The following is a 9,969-nucleotide window of genomic DNA, read 5'->3' on the forward strand; positions in this document are numbered from 1 at the left end:
CCCTTGGCCAACGTCTGGGCTCCCTCTGTCACACTCTTCTCTCCCAAGGAATCACAACGGGACAGATGGAGCTTTTATGAAGCATCTCACTCCTCCTCCCACCAGACACAGAGAAGGGAGGCTGGTCATCAGGAGTCAGGGCAGAGGCCTAAGGTTATCACCTGCAGGGGGCCAAGGCCCTTCCCTCCCATCCCCTGCCCAAGGAAGACACTGAGGTTCAGAGAGGAAGCCTGACTCGGGCACAGTCCCTACAGCAAATGCTGGCACTGAGCTGGGTGCTGGGGGACACCCAGAGGAACAAGGCACTGGGCTTGCCTTCGAGGGGCCTGCCCCCAGGGGCCCCCCACCCACCCTAGGGGGACGGGGAGTTGAGGCTTTTTGCCATCAGAGTCACTTTGAGAGTTTTGGCAAAGGCTTCTCCTTTCTCATAGTAAGCAGCCTCGTTCACAAACACGGGGTAGACGGTGCAATCTCCATCAAATGGAATGATCTTCCCATCCAACGTGAGAAACATGGGGTCCCCGGGGTTCAGCGGCTTCCAGTCTTGATCCTGTTGGTGAAGGAAGGGGAGGAAATGAAACAATCAGGCTCTGTTTTGTCTTCCCTTTCGGGTACTTCTAAGACCAGGTTCACCAGTACAAGGACCGCTGTGGACCTGGCACCTGGTTCAGACCTGCCCTTTTCTCAGACACTGATACTGCCCCTTGGGGTCTTCCATCCCTGGCCTCAACTGGCTGGAAGTTCCAGGATTCTTGGGCCCATTTTACAGATGAGCAGGGCCCTGAGGTGAAGGAGGTCATTTGGAGTCAAGACTCTGTGATAATTTGAAGGACAAGTACCTAAGCTCCCCTGCACCTCCTCTTCCTCATCTGTAAAATGGGGTGGGGGGGACTGGTTCTAAAACTGTGACCTTACAATTCTAGGACTTGCAGCGCAAGGTCACTCAAGGGAGCAGGAGTCAGGGCTCAGCTTTCTGGGGATTCTCCTAGGCTTGGTGCTACGTCCGTTCACCCTGGATTCTGGCAAAGGGAGGGAGAATTCTCCTAAGCAGACCCAGGTTCTGGCCCCAGGTGAGGAGGGGGACCTTTGAACTAGCTTCCTCTCAGTTCCCTCTTCTGCAAGACGGGGAAACTGAGACCCACAGATAGAAAGGAAGTGCCTGAGGAAGCCAGATGCTGACTGGTGGGACCAGAACCCAGGCCTTCTCATCCCCCAGCCTGTGTGGGATCTTAACCCTCTGTCCCTTTATAATGTCCCATCCTATTTTAGCAGCGTCCACTCTGTGCCCCAACCCAGTGTCTGGGCTAAGAGCTGTGCAGGCTGCACATTGCCCCCTCCCGGGCCCCTCCTCCTTTCCCTATTCACATCTCCCTGGTTCCCAGGAGTGCTCCTGGCTTGGGCCTGGCAGCCGGCTCTGACCACCCCCTTGCCAAGGTTCTGGGTCTGCTGTAGGTGTGCCCTCTGGCCATCAGCCACCCAGGACAGACTCAGAGGCATCCTTAGGAAGACTGCCCCTCGGCTTCCACTAAGGGGGCCATTGACCCATCCTCCTCCGTCCCCTGAGAGGGGGTGAGGGGCTGTTTTTCAGAGTCTGTGCCCAAAGGTTGTATCACCACACATTCTAACCTTTCCTTCTTTCCTCTATCTCTGTGTCTCTCCTTCCCCACCCCAGCTGGAAATGGCTTGAATACAGAATACTGCCAAATGACATGGAAGCAGTTCTCGGGCCTCCTGGCCTCAGACACAGAGGGCTGGCTCCAGCCTCCTCCAACACTGGTCATCATTCATTCTGCATCTGTCTTGTGGTGATTTTCCTCCCATGGAATGTCAGCTCCTGGAAGCCGGGGTTGGCTGGTCTGCCTTTGCCTTGGTTTCCCCATGGCTTAGAGCAGAGCCTGGAAGCTAAGGGGCCGGGATGTACTTCATGAGTGACTGCTGAATTAAACTGCATTATGAGGGATGGAGGGATGGACAGAGGGATGGAAAGACAGATGGGTGGAGGGTCCTCCCTCTCTGTCCCTCCCCCACAATCTGCCCTCTCCCCTCCCCCCTCTGCTCTCCAAAGGGGGTGCTAGGAAGCACAGGGACGAAATCGAGCATAGATTCTATGGCAGGGCTGCTAGGTGCGTGATTCTGCCTGCTGCAGGAGCCCTGTCTGTCTTGGGCCAAGCTGAGACCCTTGGCCAGGCTACCTCAGTTTCCTCATCAGCAACAACCCCTCCCTCCCAGGGTGGTTGTGAGAATCCAAAGATACTATGTGTAAAGTGCTTTGTAAATCTTCAGGCCTCCCTGTGATGATCAGGCAGTGAAATGGCCAGGGATCAGGGGCCACTGCAGAAGGAGCCCTCCTGCCTGCCCAAAGATGCTGGGCCTGTGGGGCCATGGGCTCTTGGGTGGCTGATGTGCTCTTTGCTGGTGGCTGCTGGACACTCTGCCCGTGAGCATGCGGGCCTGGGTGGCAGGTTTATAAACCAGGGAAAGGCACAAGGCAGGCAGGAAGACTGTGATGTTGGACAAGATGAAATGTGGTTGAGGCGGCCAGGTGGCTCAGCGAGTAAGAGCACCGGCCCCAGTGTCGGGATGACTTGGGGATCAAATCCGGGCTCAGATTTTTAGCACCCACCCAGAAACACCAGGCCGTGTAACCTTGAGCAAGTTACTTAACCCCAATTGCTTAAAAAAAAAGATGAAGTGTGGTTCAGAGAAAGGTTGAGTCAGACCCTTAGGCCACAGTGAGGCAGGGACCCTGGTTAGACCCACTTTACAGATGAGAAAAGTGGGACTGAGAGGGAAGTGACTGGGCCAGGGTCCCATGGCACACTCCTGCTGACCACCCATGCAGCACTGGAGATAGGGAAACATTTTAGGGAGAGAACTCTCCATGATTTACCAACACAAGGCAGTTTTTCGTTGTTTTCAGTTGTAGGGAAGCCCAACCACCAGCAGTCCAAAGCAGGCCCCTCTGGCTGCTGCCCACTCCTTCTGCAGGCCCCAAAGAGGCCCAGGGCCCAGGCAGGACCATCCCCGGGGCCTGGATGGAGCACTTGGAACAAGTTTTACCTGCAGGCTGGGATGGATCACTGCAGCGATCTCCCCATTTTCCTTACGAGGATAGTCAACTTTCTCCGTGACCTGGTAAACCTCCAGTGAACAGGCAGGGAATTCTCTTCCTAGAAATAGGCAGAACAGACAGAAATAAGACATGTCAACTGTACCTCCAGTGTCCCATTTTGGGAAGCCAAAGGGCGAAAGGAACCCGGCCATGATGGAGCAGGCAGCATTCCCTGCTAGCAGATCCAGGGAGAGGGTCAGCGTGTCCTCATCCATCTAAATGGCCAAATGAGGTCCCAGCCCTGAGAGGTAAGGCTCTAGAGGCCTGAGAGGGAGGACAGGAAGCAGTCCAAACCCAACCCTGATGGGAAGGTGGGGCTAGGTCTGAGAGTTTTGTTTGCCAAGCGTCTTAATGAGCACCACAGGGTCATAGAAGGCACCTTCAAGGACACCTGGTTCTGCCCTTTTATTTTACCAATGAGCAAAGATATCCCCACACACACTCGGGGAGGGGGAGGGCCAAGCACAGGATCAACTGAATAGGAAGAGATATTTAAAAGGTGAAATTAAGAGGTGGGAGAGGAATATAATGAGAGGAGAAGGGGAGAGACAGAATGGGGTCAACTATCTCATAGAGAAGAGGCAAGGGATAACTGTAACAATGGAGGGGAAGAACAGGAAGGCCAAAGGGAATGGGTCAACCTTACTCTCTTTGAATTTGGCTTGGGAAGGGAATGACATTCACACTAAACAGGATATCTTACCCAACAGGAGAGTAGAGGGGAAGGGGATGAAAGGGGATGTCAAGTTGGGGGGGAAGGAAGTTAGAAGCACACACTTTTGAAAAGGGACAGGATCAAAGAAGAGAATAGAACAAGTTGGGGGCAGGATAGGATGGAGGGAAATATGGCCAGTCTTTCACAATATATCCACTATGGAAATGTTTTTGCATAACTACACATACACAACCTATATTGAATTGCTCATCTTCCCAGTAAGGGTGGGTGATGAGGGAGGAAGGGAATGAATCTGGAATTCAAAGTTGTAAAACCAAATGTTTTTTTAAATTATTATTATGTTTTACATGCAGCTGGGAAATAAGATAAACACTGGGGTACAGATCCATCTTGCCCTACTTGAAAGTTGGAGGGAGTATGGAGGAGGATATAAGAGAGAGTAGATTGGGGGAGGGCGTATACAGTGGGATCGCTATTTTGGGATGGTGGGTAGGGGAAAGATGGGAAAAAATTGTAACTCAAAATCTTGTGGAAATGAATGTTGTAAACTAAAAATAAATAGAAAATTTAATTAAAAAAAAAAAGAAGCCACACCAGGGAGTTAACTGGCAGAGGCAGAATTCAAAGCCCAAATCCCAACCCTCCCTGCTTCCCTGGCTACTTCTCCAGTATCTAGACTCTTCAGAGTCATGCATTCTTCACTCCTGAAATCTGGCCTCAATACAGGACACACTATAAAAACAACTCTCTCATACACCTTGACCTTTCCACGTGTACCACATCTCCCACATCTGTCCCCTCCTCTCCAACCACACCCCACTTGCCTTAGTTTGGTCACCCATGTTCCTCTCTTTTTATTTTTAGAATGTGTTCTTTGGTCCACTAATACTTTAGAATTAAATTATTTGGATTCCATTTTAGTTTGAATCCTTTCTTCAAAAGTCCTTTATTGATTATAAATTCTCTTGTGTTGAAGTTAGAAAAAAATGTGTTTAATATTTATATTTTTCTGCATTGATGAGGTTTTCTTTATAGACACGGAGGTAGTGAATTTTTGTAACGTTGCTATTCACAGCCAAAAATATGTATATTTCTTCCTATACCCATTTAGTATTCCATCATTTAACTTTTTTTCTTATTTTATCTTTTTGTTAAGTTCTTCTGGATCTGACTGGGGTATATTGAGGTCTTCATCTCTTAAAGGTTTGTGGTACATTCTTCCCCATAATTCAATTAACTTTCTTTTGAGTATTTAGATGCTCTACCACTTGGTACATATGTAGTAAGCATTACTATTATTTCATTATCTATGCTGTCATTAAATATAATGTAATTTTCTTGTTTATCTTTTTTTAACTGTCTATTTTTATTGTTGCCTTGTCTGAGATCATGATTGCTACCTGTTTTAAATTCATCTAAAGAGTAATTCTTAGAAATTGAGGGGATGCCTATCAATTGAGGAATGGCTTAACAAGTTATAGTATGTGATTATGATGGAAAACCATTATACTATAAGAAATGATGAGCAGGATACTCTCAGACTTTCATGGACCAATGCAAAGTGACATGTACTGTGTACAAAGGAACAGCAATACAATACAGATGATCAGCCATGAATGACTTAGCTATTCTCAACAATACAATGACCCAAGACAACTCTGGGGATGCAGGATGAAAGCTGCTCTCTATCCGCAGAGAGAGAGCTGACGGAGTCTAAATACAGATTGAAGCAGACTTTTTCCTTTGAGCTTTTGGTCTGTTTTCCTTTTTTTTTTTTTAAAGCAATTGGGGTTAAGTAACTTGCTCAAGGTTACATGGCCAGTTATTTCTGGGTGTGGTGCTAAGTATTGGAGCCCAGATTTGATCCCCAGGTCATCCCGACACTGGAGCTGGTGTTCTTACTCGCTGAGCCACCTGGCCACCCCTAAGCAATTGGGGATAAGTAACTTGCTCAAGGTTACACGGCCAGGTGTTGCTGGGTGGGTGCTAAGTGTCTGAGCCCGGATTCGATCTCCAGGTCATCCCGACACTGGAGCCAGTGCTCTTACTCGCTGAGCCACCTGGCTGCCCCTGGTCTGTTTTCCTTTGAAACATGACTATTACGGATATGTTTTGCATGGCTACATGTGTATAACCTATATCGAACTGCTTGCCTTCTCAATGGGAGAGGGTGAGGATGGAGGAAGGGAGAGAATTTGGAACTCAAAGTTTTAAAAACTTTTACATGTAACTGGGGGAAAATAGAATACTAAATAAATCAAATACATTTAAAAAAAAGAATAATAAATTATACTGCAACCTCTTATTTATCTGTGTGAATCTTTATGTTTCAAATGTGGTTCTCATAAACAACACATTGATGAGTTCTGATTTCTAATCCCTTCTGTTTTATGGATGAATTTATCCCACTGACATTCATCAATTGACTTAAATAGTACATTTTCCCTTCATTGTGATTTCTTACATTTTCTCCTTGGTTTGGAAAGGAATCTGAGCAGCGCCAATAATCTAAAATTGAAGTGCTTTATTCCTACTCCCCTGTCCCTTCCCTCTTCTCCAAGCCCAGGTCCTAATGCCCGGTTCTTATGCTTCCTTTCAAATCCCCATTTTATGATTAACTCTGGTGGTATTCCAGGGTCTCTCCACTCCCATCCAGCTATCAAATCAATCTTCCTAAAGCACAAACCTGACCATGCCCCCACACCCAACTGAATAAACTCCAGTGTCTCCCGGGCACACGCAGATCAAATACAAAATCCTCTGCTTGGCATAAAGCCCTTCACAAGCTGGCCCTCTCTGCCCTTTCCTGCCTTCTCACATGTGACTCTGTCCTCCAGTGACACTGGCCTCCCTGTGGAGTCTCACACAAGACACTCTATCTGCTCCTCATGCCTGGAAGACCCTCCTCCATTCTACCTCCTTCGTCCTTCAAGGCCCAGCTAAAATCCTCCCCTCTAGGAGAAGCCTGGACCTCCTTCTGCTGCTGACCCCGACTGAGTCTGTCTCTGGCTGGTCTTCTCCCCCATTCAATTCAAACTCCTCCAGGGTGAGGTCCACCTTTTGCCTGTGTCCCCAGTGCTCAGCTCTGCCTGGCACACAGTGGGGCTTCATAAATGCTAGTAGACTGTCACCACTCTTCCAGGGATTCTCACATCCCCTCTTTCTAACCTGTTTGCCAGGCAGCCGCTCTAGGCGCTCCAAGTCTCCCATTGCCTTCTATTTTCCCTGATCTTTTGACTTCTCCAGGGGTCAGGAGCTCTGGAGGCTGCACTCAATTTCTGGCCGGGTTTTCCCACCTTCTTCTAAACGCTTCCTGTTGTCGCCCTTTCCTGCCCAGCTCTGATTGCTTTTGTCATCTTCTTCCTCTCTTCCACTTCTTTTAGCCCCCGTAGCCAAGCCACTGCTTCAGAAATCCAAGGCCTGGCTTTGGCATGTTCTCCAGCAGCTCAGGCAGATAAGCTGGTCCTCTGCCACGTGTTGATCCCAGCACTGCTGATGTCTCCAGCCGCCGGGGGCTGCCCCATTCGCTGGGCTTCCAGCAGAGAGCCAACTTCCCAGGGTATGGCTTTATCTGTCCTTCAGTCTCTAAGTGCTCACAGCCCACCTTTAATAATTCATTGTCGAATTTCCTGGGAATCAGCACCCATCTCCCCATCTGTGGTTTTCAGAATCTGCCTTTTGGAAGCAAGGCAGATTCCCTTCCCCCAGATTCCCTTCCTGGCCTTGGTGCCTCTGGAGTGCTTTCTGGAGGCTTCCCTTGTGTCTTTGAGGACTGAGCCTGGAGACTCTGGGGAGCCCTGCAGGATTCTGCCACCCTGAGAGGTGGCTGTAGTCAGCCTCAGGTGCATCTGCCATGTGTTGAAGCCCACTCGGTCTTTGCACACACATGCATGAACACATGTACACACACACACACACACACACACACACACACACACACACACACCCTTGACCAAAAGACCACAGTCCCCCAGTGGCTCATTCTGGGCAATGAAGAGTCTGGCAGACTCACAGTGCTCCGCCCTAGACTCTCACAGAGGTGTGGCCATCGGGTCAAGAGTGAGAAGGAGCCTCAGAGCTCATTTGGTCTCTGATTTGCACAGACAAGGAAGCCAAGGTCCCTAGATGAGAAGGGGCCTCCTTAAGGCCTCACAGAGCCTGGATTCAAGCCCAGACCTTCTGGTCCTAAATTGCTGCCCATTCCTCTCCCACATTAAGCCAGACTCGGCTGGCTCCAACCCCAGGAGGGGAAGGGGGAATCTCTGGGAGCCACAAAAACAAGATGGGGGGGGACCCAAGAGGAGAGGATCCCGAAGCACGGGATGCAGATGCCCTTGGGGTCAGATCCTTCCCCCAGCACCCCTGGGGGCCTGGGCCTTAGCAACTGGGGCCAGCCCAGGACTGGGCCTCTTCCTCTCCGGGTCTTCTGCAGGTGATGCCTTTGGTCTCCCATTGCATTCCCATTCCCATTCCCATCAGCTGGACAGGAAGCACCCTGGGAAGGGACTTCGGAGTCCCATGAGGGAGGATGTCTGTCCTGACCCAGGTGGCACAGCCCAGTAGAGGAAGTCCTGCTCACTCTCCTCTCCCGGCTTCCAGAGTAAGGCAGCTCCTTACCTTGGATACACCCCCAGGCTGGACCTTGACTTACCCTCATTGAAATACTGGATGAAATCCAGGGCATGCTGTACTATTCTTCTCATGCGATCCAGAATATCGGCTCTGAGAACCCCCTGAGGCTGGGGACCGACCTCTACACCTGTGGAGAGAAGGCCCAGAGGGAGGCCCTGACCTGACAGTGCCCCCTCGGAGGCCACTGAGCCTCGTCTCCTAGCCAGGCCTCTCTGCCTCTCGGCTGCCAGCCTCCCCCACAAGCCCCCTCTGCCCCTCCAGTCCTCCTTGATTCTTGCTCTCAGCTAGTCACCAATGCACACACTTTCACCCTAGGTTTCTTGTGTTTTTCTCTTGGTTTGCCAGATGCAGGTGACCAATGTGAGTGGGCTGATGCATGGCTGCATGGGGCTGAACACCTGACCTCAGGGTTGTGTAGGTGTGTGTAATCTCTGCACAAAGCGGGCTGTTGTGTGATCGGTCTGCCAGAGCCTGTGCACAGGGGCCCCCACTGGCTCCTCTCTCATTCCCTCAGGCATCGGTCCTGGCCACAGCGAGGAGCAGCGACCCTGGAGAGACAAGCAGCCCTCTGATGGGGGCAGGACCCTAGGAATGGGTGCATGGAGGGGGAGTGGGCAGGGGAGCCATTCTGAAGGTGCATTGTGACAAGCAGTCCAATAGTTAAGTAAAGGTAAGTTTGTGGATGCCTGGAGATCCTCTGGGACGCACTGTTCAGTGAGCATGGACTTGCTGGGCTCCTCTCAGACCCAGAGCTAAAGATGGAGAGGGGGAAGGGAGAACAATGGCTAAGCTCCTTGTTTCTGTATGAGCTGCCCAGCTGGTGGAGCCTGCCCCAGGCTCTGAAGGGAGGACCCTGGTTGGTAGGAGCTCACAAAGAATTCTAACCCCTCGGCTTCGGTGTCCGGATCGCTGAGGGCTCCTGCCCCCAGCCTGTTTGTGGCAGACACTGTGTGTGACAATTCCTTCCAAGCTAGCCAAAGTGGAGCTGTCTCGCATACCGTACCAGCTTAAATGCTCCAGTCTCACCAGTGTTCCCTGAACAGCAGACTGTCCTCACAGGACAGCACCCGGGGGCTGGTTTACAAACTGACTATTAAAAAGGCAAAGATTCCCCAACATTGGGCTGGTCTAGGAATGTGCTCATGATCTTGAGGAGTCCAAGAGTATCTGCAAGGGTCTGGTGCCAGATTCTTTCCTTCCCTGGTCCTGAAACCATGAATGAGTTTATTCAGTTATGACACAAAAGAAATGGTGGCAACTTACCCACAGGATGCTTTGCCACAGAGCGTGTGGTAGCATACTTCAGAGAAGGGTGATCAATGAGATACACAAAGCAGGGCACAGGAGCCAGGGCACTCTGAAAAGAAGATGTAGAAAGTGTCACACACCAGAGCCACGGAAGCTGTGTGGATGGGACAGGACTGACTGGCACCCACAGGCCTCAGGAGTATGTGCGTCCTGGCCCCAACATCAATGGGACCAACCACACAGCATGTCAGAAAGAAGGGACCCCACAGAAGCCACGCCTGACAGGTGGCAGATGGGCCAC

The 9,969-nt window shown here is 50.6% G+C and overlaps 1 protein-coding gene across 3 annotated transcripts in view; it reads right to left on the reverse strand.

The window, feature by feature from the left end:
* Positions 1-61: 61 nt before the first annotated feature.
* Positions 62-9,969, reverse strand: part of ASPA (aspartoacylase) — a 17,812-nt gene continuing 7,904 nt past the window's right edge. For 2 of the 3 annotated variants that reach the window (XM_069083250.1, XM_069083249.1), the window contains exons 3-6: positions 9,684-9,777; positions 8,440-8,547; positions 3,061-3,170; positions 62-550 (exon numbers count right to left, since the gene is read on the reverse strand). In XM_069083250.1, the coding sequence (XP_068939351.1) occupies positions 353-550; positions 3,061-3,170; positions 8,440-8,547; positions 9,684-9,777 (510 nt within the window). In that variant the 3' untranslated portion in view covers positions 62-352. The remainder of the gene's footprint in view (positions 551-3,060; positions 3,171-8,439; positions 8,548-9,683; positions 9,778-9,969) is intronic. The other variant, XM_069083251.1, reaches the window with a different exon arrangement.

Source organism: Petaurus breviceps, unplaced genomic scaffold (genome assembly GCF_028583685.1).
Source record: "Petaurus breviceps papuanus isolate PSGF00001 unplaced genomic scaffold, PetGlider_PUasm1.0 173, whole genome shotgun sequence".
Lineage (NCBI taxonomy): Eukaryota > Metazoa > Chordata > Mammalia > Diprotodontia > Petauridae > Petaurus > Petaurus breviceps.